Source organism: Prorops nasuta, unplaced genomic scaffold, assembly GCF_024137725.1.
Source record: "Prorops nasuta isolate Cenicafe-Biocafe unplaced genomic scaffold, Cenicafe_Pnas_1.2 PNAS00011, whole genome shotgun sequence".
Classification (NCBI taxonomy): domain Eukaryota; kingdom Metazoa; phylum Arthropoda; class Insecta; order Hymenoptera; family Bethylidae; genus Prorops; species Prorops nasuta.
The window spans coordinates 5,609,880-5,628,734 of record NW_027116808.1 but is presented as its reverse complement, the minus strand read 5'-3'; the positions used below and the strand labels follow the sequence as shown (position 1 = coordinate 5,628,734).

The 18,855-nt window shown below is 35.0% G+C and overlaps 3 protein-coding genes across 5 annotated transcripts in view; 1 reads left to right on the top strand and 2 right to left on the bottom strand.

Annotated features, from left to right (window-relative positions):
* Positions 1 to 5,310, bottom strand: part of LOC136777786 (uncharacterized) — a 77,057-nt gene extending 71,747 nt beyond the window's left edge. Inside the window, exons 1-4 of one of the 2 annotated variants that reach the window (XM_066734371.1) lie at positions 5,178 to 5,310; positions 4,906 to 5,070; positions 4,205 to 4,615; positions 1,743 to 1,906 (exon numbers count right to left, since the gene is read on the bottom strand). In XM_066734371.1, coding sequence (XP_066590468.1) covers positions 1,743 to 1,867 — 125 coding nt within the window. In that variant the 5' untranslated portion in view covers positions 1,868 to 1,906; positions 4,205 to 4,615; positions 4,906 to 5,070; positions 5,178 to 5,310. The remainder of the gene's footprint in view (positions 1 to 1,742; positions 1,907 to 4,204; positions 4,616 to 4,905; positions 5,071 to 5,177) is intronic. The other variant, XM_066734369.1, reaches the window with a different exon arrangement.
* On the top strand, positions 5,301 to 11,983 carry LOC136777784 (zinc finger protein 189-like). Its single transcript, XM_066734366.1, has 5 exons — positions 5,301 to 5,436; positions 5,509 to 5,705; positions 6,470 to 6,800; positions 6,879 to 7,334; positions 7,405 to 11,983. Exons 2-5 carry the CDS (start codon positions 5,541 to 5,543, stop codon positions 7,773 to 7,775), a joined length of 1,323 nt encoding a protein of 440 aa, XP_066590463.1. The 5' UTR covers positions 5,301 to 5,436; positions 5,509 to 5,540; the 3' UTR covers positions 7,776 to 11,983.
* A 1,008-nt stretch (positions 11,984 to 12,991) lies between these two features.
* Positions 12,992 to 18,645, bottom strand: Sam-S (S-adenosylmethionine Synthetase). Of its 2 annotated transcripts, none has more exons than XM_066734368.1 (9): positions 18,238 to 18,645; positions 16,841 to 16,918; positions 16,604 to 16,726; positions 16,103 to 16,215; positions 14,481 to 14,624; positions 14,040 to 14,258; positions 13,762 to 13,944; positions 13,426 to 13,559; positions 12,992 to 13,310 (listed from the first exon to the last, which is right to left on the bottom strand). In XM_066734368.1, the coding sequence occupies exons 1-9, from the start codon at positions 18,350 to 18,352 to the stop codon at positions 13,205 to 13,207; spliced, it is 1,215 nt and encodes a 404-aa protein (XP_066590465.1). In that variant the 5' UTR covers positions 18,353 to 18,645; the 3' UTR covers positions 12,992 to 13,204. The 2 variants fall into 2 exon arrangements, with proteins under 2 accessions (XP_066590465.1, XP_066590464.1); XM_066734367.1 differs by lacking the exon at positions 16,103 to 16,215 and adding an exon at positions 15,475 to 15,587 and having other exon boundaries at positions 18,238 to 18,644.
* Positions 18,646 to 18,855: the final 210 nt, after the last annotated feature.

Genomic DNA, 18,855 nt, shown 5'->3' with positions numbered 1-18,855 from the left:
CGACATTAAAGAGCGAAAACTATTTCACATGCAGCGTCGTCATTTGTTAGCGGACTGTAAAGTTATTTCAGGTTTTTGGAAATGCCAGAAGCTTATCTACTAAGTTATGTTAGGAAAATTAACAAAAAATGAAAAAAAATTTTTGTTTAAATAATTATATTAACATTATTCAGAAACAACAATTAAATCGCAAAATCCCCCAACGTACTTCACTAGATAATGTTCTTACGTTTCCAAAAAGTCCACAAAAATGCAAATCCGTCAAGAAATGACGATGCTGCATGCGAAATAAATAATGGAAGAATTTCGTGTTCAGGAAGTCGCTGACACAAAATTCTTCCATTATTTATTTCGCATGCAGCATCGTCATTTCTTGACGGATTTGCATTTTTGTGGACTTTTTGGAAACGTAAGAACATTATCTAGTGAAGTACGTTGGGGGATTTTGCGATTTAATTGTTGTTTCTGAATAATGTTAATATAATTATTTAAACAAAATTTTTTTTTCATTTTTTGTTAATTTTCCTAACATAACTTAGTAGATAAACTTCTGGCATTTTCAAAAACCTGAAATAACTTTACAATCCGCTAACAAATGACGACGCTGCATGTGAAATAGTTTTCGCTCTGTAATGTCGGTATACGGATTCCCGTTAAAATTGGCCAATCATAAACGTATCTTACTTATTGGCTGAAACCACCGAGTGCCGGCTGGATGCAACCAACAAGTAAGACGATGCTCAATATCTGGCGCCAAAATACTGGCTTCTGATAGGTCCACTTATATCCTTATTTATTTAAAAGTTACTAGCGGTATTTAAAAACTTAAAACGGATTCTTAATTTAGGTGATCTCAGTAATCCTCCTCATGCAGATATGTAGTTAATGTTATAGTAGTTTTGTATATTAGGACGGTCGTTTAAAAATAATTTTTTGACGAAATCTTATAAAATACTAGTATTTTATGAGAAATTAGAGCAGTTAAAATTTTAGGACGAAAAAATAAGAAAAAGACGTGCTTCAATGTAATCAAACTGCAGTTTTTTAGGGATTTTAAACCGTTAGAAGATAATTGATCAGATATTTGATTTTGTAAAAATATATGTAGGACCTTGACTCCTGTGAATTAAATTATACATAATAAAGATTTCATAAATTTTTTCATAGATCTCATATTTATTCAACTGATCTTTGGAGTAAATTAATTTGAAAAAATGAAATTAAAACTAAAGGTATCACATTTAAAAATTGATACCAATCATGGTTCTTCAGTTTTGGCTTACTCAGTAACTTTCCAACATACAAGCTACCTTAGAGTATACAAGTATTTGTAGGAATAAAAAGTTTAAAAAATTAAGAAAAAAGTATTTAACTTTGATCAAATATATAATTATTTCCTTTGAAATGTTTACAAATGCTCGTTGTATTTAAAAAATGCAGTATAGAACCTTTTATAAATAAAATTTAATCTACTAAAAGATCAATATATATATATATATATGTTTTCAAGAAATGGCACGTTTAAGAAGTAACTTTGGAAAACTTGTGAAAATTCCTTGAAAAAATACAATTTGATAAGACTGAGGTCGCGTTCGTATGATTTTTTTATCCTGCAATTTTAAGCTGTCCATTATCCCTCGCGTTTAGCTTAAGTATTACTAGTTGGCACGAAACACTACCGAGTATCATAATTTCTCTCAGATTCTAAGAGTCACACTTTTGCCGCCAATTCCATTTCTCACCCGACTGCTCCATTGGCCAAAACTTGAGTCTGCCTGTCCAAAGCTTCCTGAATGGCTTGTGGAGAATACAAATTGATGGGAGAGTTGAATTGTTTGTTGACCATCCTCGGTTTTTGCACAGACATCTTTTTTTGCTTCTTACGAAGTTCTATTCTTGTGGATTACTGCAATGAGGAAAAGAAAATATTTGTATATAAGTTGATGGAAATCTGTTAATGGTAATTGGAGAGTGAAGAAATACGATGAAAACAATTTAATAAGAATTTCGATAAAGTTTGGTTATGTGTACGTAATGCTAAAAGAGCGTAGCTGGATTATTTCATAGGTTAGATGGTTCGATGAAATTCCCAATGGCCATTGAAATGTTTGGTTATCCGATACATAAGCGGTCGTATACAGTTCGCCAAGTGTTATTCCGGAATTCGTGCCAACAAGTGGAGAATCTTAAGTCAACTTTAAAGTTTTCTCGCCCTCTTTTATCTTTAGGGCCTCCGCACACAGTTTCCGTAGCTACATTACGTTACGTTAAGGCAACTACAATAATAGTTGCAAAAATTCTTTATAAATATAAAAATATCACCTCAGACCTGTTTATTACAAGCATCCTGCCTCAAAAAACTTAACTTTAGCAATCTTTTGTGTGCGCTAAGCTAAGATTAAGTTTAATCCTGCCTTAACGTAACGTAATGTAGCTACGGAAACGGTGTGCGGAGGCCCTTATACTTAACCTGTACTTAAGCTTGTACCTAACCCTGTACCAAACCCTGTACCTAACCTATACTTACACTACTATACTAGTTTATTATAGCAAGGGTTCGTTCTTCACGTATTCCTCTTTTTTCAAGATAGCTTCCTTTTACAATATAATCTATTCGTTCATTCTCCTCGAATACCCCAAGAAAATATACCGATGCGTTCTGTCAACATGATTTTGTTGTTTATATAGCCGAGAATTAGCCGGATGACGCGACGCAGCGTTGGAAGAACGAGGTAAATCGCTTGTGTGTTTATCTGCTCTTGGTGCGAAAGATTTGACGAGATCGGAGATCGGAGAAAATAGCCGGCATGACGGTGAAATTTTCTTGTGAAAAAATGGGGTTTTCAGTCAAGCGTTTATTGCTGGACGATCTGTGTTGGTTGGTGGGCCACGCTAGTTATTTCTGTTACCAGAGTGAAATTCCTACTGTTACAAATTTATCTACATCATAGGCAAATTCTGAAGCGCCCAGTATTGGATTACACCGAGCAATTGGTATACACACGCGTGCGCACCCACACCCTCACACATACACCAAATTCACGTAACAATTCATTCTTACTGCAATCTGATGAAGAGTATCGCATTCTATTTTTACCAATAAAGCGAGATAAACGTATCGAGGACTGTCGACAAAAATAGAACCCCTCGTAGCCATCAGGATATTTCTCACAATTTCAGTCGACGTAATAATAAATCCATCGGGGACCGTTGGGAACCACGAGCCAAGAGCCGACAAATAAAATCACACTGATAGAACAAATTCGATCGGTCTTAAATAGCGTCGATATAATTCTGTCCATCGCGTCTATACATATATAATAATGTTGAGCTCGGTGCCAGTGGGTACAAAGGTAAATCTTGTTATAGTTTTTGTTAAGATACCCAATTGTTTCACTTCTAATTGGCAGTTAATTTGCACAAATGTGGCACGATTAGGGATTCACTGTCAATTTATAATTTGCATTTTTGCAACAGTTTTTCGCCTCTAACAAATTGTCGAACGAAATATGCAGTAATACTTTACATCACCAATGTTTCCTGGGACCAATTTTAAAATGTTATTCCGATAAATTTGCGAGTACCCATAAAAGATGTCACCACTTTCATTGTAAACAAAAAGACGCGTTGATTTCGATACACTGTAATTGCACGAAAATAATCACTGGAATACTCTCATCAAAGATATTAATCGAACAGATAGATGTTTAATAAATAAATATGGCATAAAAAGATAAGATTTATTGAAGAAAACGGTAAAAGGTGAAATGTGCTAAAAATCACTTTACAGAATGTACAAGCCAAGTGCATTCCTTCCTGGGGAGTGTACTAAAATATCCATTCCATCTATATAGTACAGAGTGAATCTTTTTTTTTTATAGATCTAAACTTTATTAATCTAATCCAGTGGAGCTTCCTGTGGTTTCTGAGTAGAAAGAATTAAAGTAACAGTTAAGTATTTAGCATTAACTGAAACAATTAAAAGAAATCATTATTCGTATAAAAAATATGGCTTTTTTGCTTATTTTAAAATTTAAATCAAACAAAATATGACCACTATGGATGATTTGACAGCAAACTAATTAAACTAGGTCTTCCTTTGATTTGAACTAAAAATTAATAAAAAATCTATATTAGTAACTTGAGACGATTCCCACATGATTAGAGAAAAGAAGTTTGTTTATATGGTGGTTGAGTTTTATACCATCAAAAGGAATAGGAGAAGCGCGTGGCCGTAAACTGTAAGATGGCCTACCTTCGCGTGTAAAACGGGATCAACTAAGCGTTCCTTGAGGGGCGAAACACACTGGACTTGTCGGACAAGCGAAAGCATGAAAAAGCATCAACGAATTCCACCCCCGCAGTCCCGGCAGTCTCGAACACCACCACTCAGCTCAGCGTCGCCGGTCGCATACGTTTTCTCTTCCGCGCGCATCAGCTATTTCTAATCTCTTCCTGGCAAGGCAACTGCCGTTTCTATCTCGACTTCCTCGCTCGTAGCTTCTCCAAAAATTCCAAGACCTCGCGTTACGCCAAGAATACCAAAAATTGCCACTTTTCACTTTTCACTTCATCGACAAACAATATATTTAGCAACTTGATACTCTTGGAACAGCTATAATTATATTATCAAAACTCTAATTAGAATTGCACAGCACCCACAGTACTGTGTTAATTTTTTAATCATAAATATACTTGTACGTATACTAAGTAAATATAACGCGGTTTACTAATATTTAAAATATAATTTAAAGAGCCTTTTGAGAAATCTACTATTTATCGTATCATGCAATAATCGATAATGCTCTATATTGATTTTTTACAGAACAATTGCAGCAAACTGCAATGTTAAAAGTACGAATCATTATTGGTAATAATAATATTAATTTGCGATTCAAGATTTACCGATATACGAAATCGAGGTTCACTCTAAGTCACTCTGAGCGACCGCTGGCGAGATAGAAAAAGCGGTTTATCAATTATTATTATCGGAAGAAAAAGTAAAGCGGCCGTTTTATACATATAGCGATAATTTGGTAATTTTCCCTTGGTAGGTAGGTACCAGATAGCCTGTAAAATATAAAATCCATATCAGTTACCGGCCTTACCGACTCCATGTTGTCTGTAGTCTGTAATATATAATTTTGCCGAGGGAATCTCTCTCTCAGACCTCTCACCTCGGTTCAGTCAGTTCAGTCAGTTCCCATAGTTCCCAGCAGCAGTTCCCTTCCCAGAGTTCCCAGACGCGCGCGCGACCTACACTTCCCAACCAACCGTTTAGCCAGTGCCTCCACAAGTCTACAAAATGGCGGCTGAGTACGCAGTGGCGGGCAATAGCGGGTTATAGAGTTATAGTGTTATAGATGGCAGCGCCGTTTTAGTGGCTTTAGTTTGCATCTCGGGAGATTGGACGCCGCCGCCATTATAGATCCCGTTGTGAGTGACCGAGTCCACTTTTTTAATTTTTTTCGATATTCCACGCTTTTCACGGAGTAAAAAACCTTGCAGTTCCTCGAAGGGAAGAGCTCCTTTGTTAAGCTATGAAGACGTACAGCAGGAAAAAGGGGGAAAGCCCCAGCAACGTGATAATTCACGTGAACGAGCTGTGCCGACTGTGCCTGGCGAAGGAAGAGGACATGGTGCTGATTTACGAAGACGAAACAATTCCGTTGCCACTTAGAATCATGGCCTGTCTAAATCTCGAAGTAAGTTCTTCCGACAAAAACTCAACGTGTAACGATAGCCGTTTTAACCTTCCATCCAGAGCCAAATTCTTCAATTTGTTCAAACATAGGAATCTAGTTTATCTCTTCTTGCCCTACCAGCTACAAAGTACATCTCGATAAATATCTCATCGAAAAGCTTCTCGTAATCCTTGAATTTTTCATTGATCTACCTCTTGTCGAACCTGATTGTAAAGGAGATCATCCGGTTTGACGTATGTTAATGCTTTAGCCTGGAAAATCAAGTATTATTGGTACATAGGAATCTAGCTTATCTCTTTTCCCACCCAGGAATCGCTCGCGTTCAATTAGAGGTCCAGTTTGTGTACTTGTGTTCTCATGCACAGTAAGATTGTATCGGTATGAGTTTGCACTGCGCAAAGCAACTACCAGCCTTACCGAGTTATCGGCTTTGCTTTCACTCACCTTCCCTCTTATTGCAGGGATCTAGAATCAACCTCCGGACAAATCGTTTACCGATGAATTTAGAAATCTGTAGTACGGCCACTATATGTATAATACTTCTTGCAGGAATCTAGAATCAGAATCAGTTGTTTACCGATGAATTTCCCCGTAAATCTATCCAATAGTTTTCTTGCTACGTCACTTTCATCCCTTGAATAGCGCCTCGCGGCTCTTTACAAATCGTTCGCTGATAATCTTCCGTCACTCTTCATCAGCTGTTATGATTCTTATCAGTCTGGAATCTTCTGCCTCAAAATTGATTTATTTCATTCCCTTTTTAGGTCTATGAGGAAGATGGCCTACCAAATATGATCTGTCACCCTTGCAAATACCAGCTGGAGAAGTCTTATCAATTTAAAAAGAAGTGCGAAGCAGCAGATACGAAGTTAAGAAAGCATATGAAGTTGATTCAGCAGTTGACTGGGGAAGGTGCGCAGACTGAGAACCAGGAAATTAATTCCGATGAGTCTAAGGAGCCATCGAGCAGTGGAAAATCCAAACAGGTTAAGCAACTATTGGCTGACTTGGTGTCTTCTAAAGGAGACAGCAGTCAAAATGTAGGGGATCCTATAGAAGTAACAGAAGAGGAGCTAGTTGGTGGTTACATTTTGGGTAAATTAGTCATTTTTATTCTAAAAAAATTAAATCAATCATTGTTCCAGATACTAAATGAATTACTTTATTATTTAGGAATGGCCTCTGAAAATCCAGATATGGAAGAAGCATTGTCCGAAGATCCTGTAAATATAACGCTAGTCCCAGCAGAAGAACGTACAGCAAAAGCTCGTTGTACAATAAGAACAACAAGAATTAAGCAAGAGCAGGAGTCTGATGATGAGGCTGAAGAGGTACAGAGAGCAATTGCCAATGCAGATCATAAGAATGTATACATGATGGAGTTGACTAGTAACAGTAACCCTCAAGGAGAATCACTGAAGCTGCAGCCGATAAATCAAGTAATCCTAAATCCCAGCGAAGAGTTGAAAGTTTTTCAATGCGATAAGTGTCCAAAAGCTTTTACACGAAGAATAATGCTGAAGAGTCACCAGTCCGTTCATTCCACTCAAAGAGGATTTACATGCCAAGCCTGTGAGAAATGGTTCCCAACGAGGTCAGCATTGATTCGGCACGAGCGTACTCACACAGGTTAGTACTGATTAATTGAATTATATTTATCATCTATAATTTGTTAATTAACAATACAATCGATTTTCAGGGGAAAAACCTTTTGGTTGTAATATCTGTCACCGAGCATTTGCCCAGAAAGAGATTCTCCTTCGTCATTTGATGACTCACTCTGGCCAGAAGCCATTCCAATGTCAGCACTGTGAAAAGAGTTTCACTCAAAGAGAAGCTCTAAAAGTTCACATGCGTAGACATCAAAAATTGGACCCAAACAACATTCAGCTTCATCATTGTCAACTTTGCCCTAAAGCTTTCTGTCATGCTTCTGGTCTCAGCAGGCATTTGGTTACACACACTGGCAGAACCTATAAATGCGTTGAATGTGAAAAGTCATTCACTGATAAAAGTTCACTCCTTAGGCATAGTCGAATTCATGCACCTAAACAGATCATGACAAATTAAAAATGATTGGTTTAAAAAAAAACTTCCTGGACTTTAGGTATGTAATGTATATTTTAAATACCAAGAGACTTATCACTTGAATATGAATAATCATTTCTGGCTAAAAAGAATATTGATTGAAAAACATCGATTGGAGGTTTTTTTTTGGCACTGGTTATCAATTGACTCCATGATTTATTAATAAGATCATATTTTAGTTTTCGTATTTTCAACATTTGTGTAAGTTATCGATCTTCATCTAATCATGTATTCAGGAGTAAAAGAGTTTAGTTGTAGAATTAACTATAATTCACACAGCATTGTATTGTAAATTCTTCAATCATTACGACGCCGAAGATATATTTTTATTGAATTCGAATTGAAAATGTCTAAGATATACATTGGACTTATTTGTCATTAAGTGTTTATAGAAGGATATGTAAAATTTTTTATACAAATATGTGGTGTATTTAGCCAAGAACACGTATATTTCCTATGTGAATTTGGAAAATGACTATTGTCTTACACTGATTCAGACTTATTTCAAGCATTAAAGGATTCTTTTGCTAGAGTTCTTAATTATAATTTAAAGCAATAATGTATTATGTATGTAAGGTAATTACATGTATATAACTATATATATATATACATATATATATATATATGAATTGCACAACAGTAACAAACTGTACTTTCTGGCCCAATTGGTTCATCTCCCTGAGAGATTCTTATAGGAATCTAATTTAAATGAATTCGAAAATAAATTTTTAAGATTTATTATTTTATTAAAAAATTTCTTTTATTATGATTTTTGTATACGATTTTATGTGCACCTTTACATTTCCAGTCTGCAACAAATTGTACATCAATCCAACAAAAAATATTCTACAATCAATTATTCTAGTTTAAAAGTAATGAATGCTATAACATTTTGATAGCAGATAGAAAAGGTGAAGTAATTATCGAACTCTGCCACACAATTCGTGCTGAGTTCTCGTTTGTGAAAATAATCATGCATTCCTTCGTAGAACACATCTGAAAGCTTACACGGTGTTTTTTTAAATATATTGACATACCTCCGGAACTAATAGATTCATACGACGATGATAAAAGGACCATGATTTAATTTTTAACGCTGCTAGTTCACATCGAACTAATTAAATGATAATTTAAAACGAAGAAATGCACAATAGCCATAACACGCTTCATAAATAATTTGTTCCTTTTTAAAAGTGGTTTTTCGGTATCTTGAATACGCGCACAATGATCGGTATTTCTTGGTATTCGATTGTAATTCATGCTATCGTAATAAATAAACATACATAAAAGTATGATTTGAATAGTAATAGACTGGACTTCTATTCTACAGTTTTCAGGGTTAAAAATCGAACTTAGAGCTTTCACGTACGTGTGCGAACTACTAAATTGCTAAAAACCCATAGACAGCTGTCCCATTGATGGAAGGCGCGATACAACACTGTCAAATTTTTAGTTTCCTTGCTCTTCTCTCATTAAGCACCAATAAACTTCAGTTTACAGTTTATCGAAACGTTCGTTCATTTTGGCAAAATATTCCATTTTTTCAGTTGTAAAGCTCCTCTTCTTTACTTCATTCGCAATTAATTAATTTCGATGACTTTGCTTCAATTTTCATTAACAAATTATTCTCATCCTTTCCTCTACTGGTTTATTTTTCACGCAAGGGGTCATTCATCAAAACAGTTGGTAAACGAGTAGTAGTTCAAAGTTCCTCATAGATCTCTTCCAAAGAACTTAATAGTTATACGCACACATTTAATTTCATATTTCGCCTATGAAAAATTTTTTCCATTTTGGTATTAGCTTTGGGAGAAAGAAGAACCAGTGTCCACGCCTGCGTGTCGAATTTGTACTGCGTCGGTTTTCTGTCTCTACACACACATCCTGCGTTTCTGTACATGCTTCTTATCAGGGTTTTCTAGTTCTCGATGGATTACCATAAGTTTCGTGTTGAGGAAGAGAAGTGTAACTATATCCACGCCTTCATTCGTGAAATAGCCAAATTTTGTGATTCACCACCAGTCTTCTCTCGTCTGACATAGAAATAATGATAATGACGCATAAATAGGGCTGCCAGGATATCTTTTTTTAAGAGAACATCACTTCTCTTTTTTCATATAAAAGTGTTCACAATTTTTTTTGTGAAGTATTTTTTGGAGCAATTAGTTTTCATAAACTAATTTTACTAAATTAGTAAATTTTGAAGTTTCTCAATAGTACAGTCCGATTAAAAAAAAATAATTATAAAAAATACTTAAGTTTTGGGTTTCAATTTTTTTTCAGAATGGTATATCCTATAAGGAGTGAAAATGTATAAAATTCTAACTCCATGGGGGTGAGCTAACGGCAGGGGGTTGAAAAGGGTGTAACCGAGAATATCTAGGCTTCTCTGGGTTATATAGAACCTATATTTTTTTTTTATTTTACACAAAAAAATATTCTCTAAAATTTGTATTACACAATATTTTTTTGTAACGGATTAGGTTAAAAAGTTATTATAAAAAAGTGGTAAAAATCTAGAAAAATTAATATTTTCAATTTAATATTTCTAATCCGGTTATTTTAATCGAAAATCAGTTGAAATATTTTTTGCAGAACATTTACTTTACTATAGTTCAGGCTAAATAAAATTAAATGTAACCTTAGGTAGAGGGCGCCAAAGTTGATCATTATAAATAATTAATTTTGCTAAATGAGTAAAATACGTATTTTTACTATTCTTTATATGTAAGAATTGATTGAGTTCCTTATTTTATTTATTTATTTCAAAAATGCTTTAAAAATCAAACTTTTCTACACTACCTTGGAGATGGATTTGGAGACACATTTTTAGTTTAACATCGCAAAAAGACATATTCCACGGTACTGCATACTGATTTAGCAATGAGAACAATTATAATACGTCTTTCATTTATAGTTTAAATAGTTGAAGATACTTGCGAATATTTTGCAGTTACCTAGAATATGGATAAGGAACAAAATATATTCGGCTCTGAAGTCGATGGTTTTCTTCCAGAAACCGGAAATGATAACAAAATAATATGAGTCTCCAGATGATATACCTATATTCCTGGATCATCTTCAAAACACTACGAATAATTTAGATTTTTAATGGAAAACGCATTGTAATTGTCTCGATACTAACTCATTAAACAATGCCGTGAAATATATATATTGGAGACCAGAATCAATTGTAACACGTGTCAATTGAAACATTCAAATTTGTTGCTCCATCCGTTCATAAAACTTAAAATCGTTCCAATACATTTCTTCAATATTACAAGACGCTGTAGTTACAATAGTTTAGAGCTGCCAACTAAGTCACTGTATTTATAGAAATGAGAAAATAAAATTTGGTATCTCTTTTCTAAGTATTTAACTTTTTCTTTAATCTGGAATTGTTTAGTTACTATTGTGCAAGTAGTAAAATTAAAAAAATGGCTGCAATCGTCATTTTTTGAGTAAATTTTCCAATGCCGAGCGTTTTTAAAATATAAAATTATGTTGAAAAAATGTTAGTATACAGTATTTTTGAACGTATGGCTTCAATTGTAACAAGAAAATCAGTGTGTCATTTGTTCTTTGTTAATTGAATAGGATAATGGTAAATTTTTCTATCGCATCAATAATGACTCACTGCATATTGCAATAAGTATCGTTTTGATAAATTAAATATTCAAATTTTAAAAGAAATGAAATTATTTTGTGTAAAAAGAGTATAATTTTTATAAAACAGTGGATCTCTGTTATTTTGTAAATTTACAAGTGAATTTCATTTCTTAATGTTGACCTTTAGATAACATATTCGGTTTACTGAAACACTTTCAACTACTTTTTATACATGCACTATGGTAATCATGGGTATGTTATAATTGAAACCTACGTGGTATTATATTGATCGTTTGCGTATGAATGAATTAAAATATCACTTCAATAAAATGAATTCGCGTTCTAAATGTATGCAGTAAGTATCATTATCTTTTTGAGATGTTTTAGGATCGTTGGAAAAACATAAAGCTCGCATTTCGTTACAATTGATTCCAGCATTACTTGTTTTCTGAAAATACCACGTTAAAGAAAATGCGCCACCAACTCTACCTCCAAGATAGGTGTGGAAAAGAGTTTGTTCTTTAAAGCATTTGGAAATAAATAAAAAAATAAAAAATGCAATAAATGTTTGCACGTAAAGAATAGTAAAGATGCGTATCTTACTCATTCAGTAAAATTAGTTATTTATAATGATAAAAAACGGCACCCTCTCTCTAAAGTTATATTTAATGAAAATAAAATTCCATTTAGCCAGAATTGTAGTAAATTGAATGCTCTACAAAATATATTTAAACTTTTTTTGATCAAAATAAGCAGATTAGATATATTAAATTAAACAAGTTAACTTTTTCACATTTTTACACTTTTTAACCGAATCCGTTATAAAAAATATTGCCCAATAAAAGTTTTAGATGATATTTTTCTGAGTAAAATAAATAAGGAATATACGTTCTACGAACGATAGGAGCCGAGATATTCTAGGTTACCCTCTTTTCACCCCCGTCGTTAGCTCATCCCCTAGGAATTTGAATTTTGTAAATTTTCACTCCTTATATTATACCATCCTTATAAAAAATTAAAACAAAACTTAAGTATTTTTATAATTATTTCCTGAATTTTAGCCGAATTTAACTGAACTATATGGAAATAATTTATGTTCAGTACATTCATGCAAGTTTTGTTTAATAAATGCGTTTATTTCAATTATTTCCGCAATATTCTCTTTTTTTATTTAAATTGTTCTCTTTATACATTCAGAATTTCTGGCAACCCTATGCATAAATACCATTCGGATACCATTCGCAGACTTCATTTTATACAGTTTTGTCATGAAATTCACTAACTTGTGATACAAAGTTCAAGACGAGAAAGTGAAGAACAACGTTGTCCAGCCTTATAGAATCTTGATTGATGAATTCTTTGCGAATAACATCTATAGATACTCACGGAAAAGCCATTAACGGCTATCGAGAGCCATCGACCATCATCGATAGCCATCGTCAGCCACGAAAAATCACGAACTTGTCTTTTTTTTGCTGTCACTATGTTCGTCAACAATTACCTAAGATGATCCTTCGTGATATTTATATCATTAACATTCATGAGACAAGATATTTTATGCTACGTCGAAGATTCCTGGCGTGGCACAAAACATGATTCTCCCCACTAAAATGCAGGCAAAAGAAACGTCTATAAGGGTGGGAGCACATGGCTTTCATTTAGCTAAATGGCTACTTGACGAGTTTAACGCAGAGGTAGGAAAATCTCGAGCATTCTTCGCGAGACATTGTATGGTTAGAGAAATACAGTTGAAAGACGTTTAAAGTAAGAAACGACAAGTGGTTTTAAGGCCAATCCTCTCATCAATCAAGAACTAGAGACTTCGGTTGTTCCCATGTAAATCCATCCCTGCCAAAATGACCATATGTGCTGGTCTGCTGATAGATGGGATTACGAAGATTCAGTTCCCTTTAAAAGAAAAATGAAGATTAATAATTTCGCAGCTCTTATTACATTTGAATAGATAGCTTATAACCAACTGTGCACTTTGAAAAGGGTTAAGCAATGTTCAAATGATACTCACTTGACGATTTTTCCAGGCCGTAGGTCGAAGTTCTTGTTCACTATATCTAAGAGTTCATTCTGAGATAACTTGGAAGTACCGTAATCAAAGACCGTAATTGAGAGTGGTTCTGCAACGCCAATGGCATAGGAAACCTAAGAAACACGATTCAGACGATTAATTATTATAATTACATAGTTGTTATTTCCTAATAAATGCAGATACATTTTTATATGATTATTCTCAGTACTTTGTTTACATCATGACAATCAAGAGTAGCAAATACTTAAATAAACATCATTGAATAATCCTTGTATGAACGTAATTTCAAAGATATTTGTTTCATTTTTTCTATACCTGTACGAGGCAGCGTCTGCAAAGACCGGCCTTTACGAGAGATTTTGCCACCCATCTTGCTGCATAGGCAGCCGATCTGTCAACTTTTGTGAAATCCTTTCCAGAAAATGCACCACCACCATGTGCTCCCCATCCTCCATATGTATCTACAATTATTTTACGGCCTGTAAGGCCTGCGTCGCTCTAAATAAACATAAATTCAATAAATTTAATCAATGTCATCAATGAAAACGTTTTTACAAGTCAATTGATAACTTGTATAAGATTCATAAAAGCACCTGTGGCCCGCCAATAATAAATACTCCGCAAGGGTTTACGTGAAAAACTGTTCTGTCATCCAGGTATCGTGCTGGGATTACTTCTTTGATTACTTTCTCCATAACAGTTTTCCGCAACTCATCTAAACCGACTTTTTCACTGTGCTGAACTGAAACGACTACTGTGTGGACCCTCATTGGAACGCAGGCTCCACGATCCATTACGTATTCGCATGTTACCTATATTAAAAATTAATATAAATGTACTTGTTGAGATATTTTTGAAATGAATTATCTTGATTTATTTAAAGCTTGTAAGGACCACTCTCAGAAAGTTGTTAACATCATGGCACTCAAGAGTAGCAAATACTTAAAAAAAAAACATCACTGAATAGTCCTTTGCATGAATTAAATTTGTTTAATGTGACTGTTATTAAATATAAATGAAGAAAAAGAACGAACCTGTGTTTTTGAATCTGGCCTTGCCCACCACAGTTCGCCACTTCGTCTAAGCTCTGCAATCTTCTGGTTTAATTTGTGTGCAAGCACAACCGTCAGTGGCATGCATTCATCTGTTTCGTCTGTTGCATATCCAAACATCAGGCCCTGATGGAAGAATTTGAGTTATTCCAGCTAAAAGTTATATTACCTTGATTTTTGTGAGTTTCTCTTTTAACAAGGTTAAACATAAATTAATTGGAAAACAAAATCAATGTTATACATCCTGATGATAACAAATAGTCATATCAGGTTTTCCATACAAAGTAGAGAAACAATATTTGTTACATAAATTGGAGAATTAGTCTTTTCAATTAAAACAAACCTTTAAGGAAAGTAAAATAAAATAAAGCATGCAATAGGGGTGCAACACAGAGCAGAACAGCAGCTTATAATGGACTTTGGGTTTCTTGGCATTATACTAACAGAAATTATTACTTTCATAACAAAAATAATGACTATTAAATAAAATACACTAATTACAGTATGTTTGATACAAAATGATCCTATGGTGCTGAATAGCGAAGTGCGTCTTTATGTTCAGATTTGTAAAATGTTTGCAATGAGAATGATAGAGCTGGTAAAACAGAGAGAAAGAAAAATACAAAAGTTGTAAGATGATACAACCGAGTAATTTGTAAGAAGAACGTTAACGAAATTCCAATCACCATCTATATGTCAATAGAAATTAAAAGGTGCTAGTTTAAGGAAAACTGGTCTATGAATTGTCGATTTGTAAAGTGAAGTAAAATTAAAAGTGCACAGAGTTCACTACCAAGATTACAGTGCAAGTTGGCATTTCATTAAATTAGAAGAGAATATTTACAAAAGAAATAACAGAATGAGAGATGCAGGAAGCACCGGGCAGAACGTTATTTACAGAGAACTAAAGTGACTCCTAAAATAGCACATTCTGCAAGAAGAACTACAAAGTGAGATGAATGAAATGTTAATTGACCTGGTCTCCTGCTCCCACTTCTTCGTCACTACGATTCTCATGAACTCCCGCAGCAATATTTGGTGATTGAGCGTCTAACGCCAGGAGAACGTTGCACAGCTTGTAGTCAAAACCTGTAGAAATGCATAGATATAAGATCAAAATATTCACCATAGTTTTGAGAAAACTCTATTCCAATGGAAGGAAAGTCTATCCTGAGAATTCCACAGTTTTTATTATCCATCCTCCGATGAGATTCGATTATGTGCTCCTTTTCTAATTACATGAACGTACATGATTTTGATAATGAGAAAACATGTTTCAACATTTATGAGACAGTCCATTAGAAAAAATATATGAATATTAGTGACAACACTATGTTAAACATTTTGTGTTATTATTGTTATGAAAATGTTTTCACTAACATGTAATCGTAAAGTTTTTGTTGTATATACAATAGAAGATTGCTGCATCGATAAGCTTAAAACATGCAACACAATTTTATCTTCGCAAACACTCTCATATATTACAGTTAACGAACACCTGTAAATATAATTTGATGTCAAGATTTGAAATAAGAACTGGGAAGTTGATTGATACAAATTATTTTTGGCTGCTCTGCGGCACGGGCTCAGAATGGGTTATGTACCTGATCACCTGCACCCACGTCCTTCTCTTCCCTGTCCATATGTACACCATCAGCGATATTTGGAGATTGCTGTTCGATCGCCACCAAAAGGTTCAACGTACGCCAATCGAATCCTGCCACGACCATTATACGCTTACATTATATACTCTCTTCCATTCCCTTACACATATAGTTTTCCAAAAGGCTATCACAGCAGGATTATTAAATTTCATGGCGATCGAGTCATGGACTTACAGCAAGTCCAGATTAAAATTGTACCACTTTTATTTCATTATTATTAGGAGTCATTTGTTTAAAGATCATGGTACTTGTGGTCCTTGTGCCACGATTCGATCGTATACTCATCTAATATCTTAAAAACCACATCTAACAGGTGCTAATTAAATAACATTCATAGAAGACTGGAGGCATGCAATTACTTTCTAAATATAGTTATTTGATAGTTTTTACATTAAAGTGCCAAGAGAAAGCAGAAAGTATTATAAGCTTTGAACAAATTACCTTTAGACGAATCATCATAGCCAATATGATTTACTGTGTCTCTGACAATCTTTTGATAGTCAACCACAGCTTTAGATGTTATTTCACCGCAGAGAAGAATCATCCCAGTTTTTGTAACAGTTTCTACAAGATCAGGAATCAGTGTTACTTTAATTGTTTGACAAATTAGTTTAAAGCTAATAGAAAAGTTGAAATCAATGAGAATAAAGAGATTTAGTGATAAAAATGCATTTATACCGCAAGCTACTTTGGCATCCGGGTCTTGTCTCAAATGTGCATCCAGGATAGCATCACTGATTTGATCGCACATTTTATCTGCAAAAAGAAGACAGAATTAACGAGAGGCAATAATTATCCGAATGAATAAACATATTTTACAAAATAAAAATACCAATCAATTTGTAGAGCATTGTAGGTTATACCGATAAGCTTATGGATTGTAAAAGGACAAAATAACAAAAAAAAAGGCTCAATTATCAGAAAAATTAACATTTCATTGCAGATAATGAACTTATCTTAAAGACAAGGCTGACATTGAAAATATAGTACATAATTGCTCTTATGTAACAAAATAGATTAAAAAGGGGTTTGTAAATTTGTCAAGCCCAGTATTTAATTTGTTGAATTTGTCATATTAGTAAAAGAAGTTGTAGAATAAACAATGACAAATGTTAAAAATCAACGCTTGAGCGGACAAGGAAAAAATTTCTAAGATCAAGTTTCATGAATGAAAAACGAGAAATAATAATTGCAAAGGGATTTCATAAGAATGTCACAAGGAAGTTAGTGAAAGCGAGTTACATAGTGAAATAAAGGTAGAAAAAAAAGTAGTCAGTAACGAAAGGCAATCTACGATAAACGAGATTTTTCAAACACGATTGGACAAAGAGGGGAGGAAAGGGGTATAGAAATAAAAGATGCATGAAATCTGCATGAAAATTATGAAAGATCTCGGTGAAAATATGAATGGAAAATTTAAGATTTTTAAGTCAATCCATTGGGGGCCATGCGACTAGAGAGTTTTGGCTTGGAATAAACAAGAAACGGAATGTTTCATGGAAGATTGTTTGGTGAGCACATGGCGATAGGCTTTTCGCTATGAATCATCCTATCCACATAACGCGGTTAACTTCACGGCGGTGGCCGCGTGCTAATAGCTAGCGCAGGCCAAGAAAACTCGGCCAGCAAGACGAGCGTCGAACACGACAACGTAACACAGTCTTTCATCCCCTAAAACCGTGGAGGGGTAAGAGGAGAGGCGAAAAATTCACATGAAACAGAGAATGAAAGGACAGAAGAAACATTGGCAAAGCGAGTAAAGAGGCTGACAAACTTACGGGTAACAATGGCATGCATTGTTAGGTGAAAATTCAGGAGGGAAAGGGCGAAAAGGCGGTTGTGTGTTAAGCGAGTGAGGGAGAAACGAGGCAAATTGTTTTTGGTGGCAAACGGAATCGGACATTGGTGGGGGAAAGGAGAAAAGAGTCGGTCGAATCGAACGTGAAAAACGCGCTGGATAGCGAGCCACGCGGTCCGACCGGTGGAAAATGGGGGAAAAGTTTTGAGAAAGGTGAGACTTAGGGAGGTAGCTAATGGAAAATCCCAAAGGGCTTGAACCGTTAAATGGTTTTTACCTGGGTGGCCCTCACCGACGGACTCCGAGGTGAAGAGGAAACTTGTGTTTTGCTGAAGCTCCGGCGGCGTGTGGCCGTTCGCGTATCCGTTCATGTGGTGTGCGGTTTCTGGCATTTTCACGTTCCAATACTCTTAAACTAATCGACGAATAATCCTCTTCTCGGTTGCTCAACGGCTTGCTCCTCACCAGCTTTCGCAGCTTCCAAGTGTTAGCAAGGAGTTTTCTGTCGGCAATTTCAGATCCTCGATGGTTTCTCGGTGATTCGGTGCTGGCTGCAAGCACGACCGGACACACTTTAAGAAGCTTCCAGGACCCGAGGGCCGAGAGCGAATGCCAGCCCACTGCCCAGGCAAGCGACTGCGAGCGAATCACCTACAGTCACTACAGTGCGGGAAGCAAAAGAGGCTCCCCACTCAGCTACGCCTGCTATTTATAACCTCGGTAGCCACGATTGGCTATTCTCGGTTGTTCTCGAGTCACGTGACCCCTCTCTTACCGGAGACCTTACTTTAGGCGCGTTATACGAATAACTTCTGAGAAATTTCACTACTTGTACTTCAACTATTCGGCATACATCTGCATACAAAAACTTTGACTATTCTTGGAATTTTTTTAT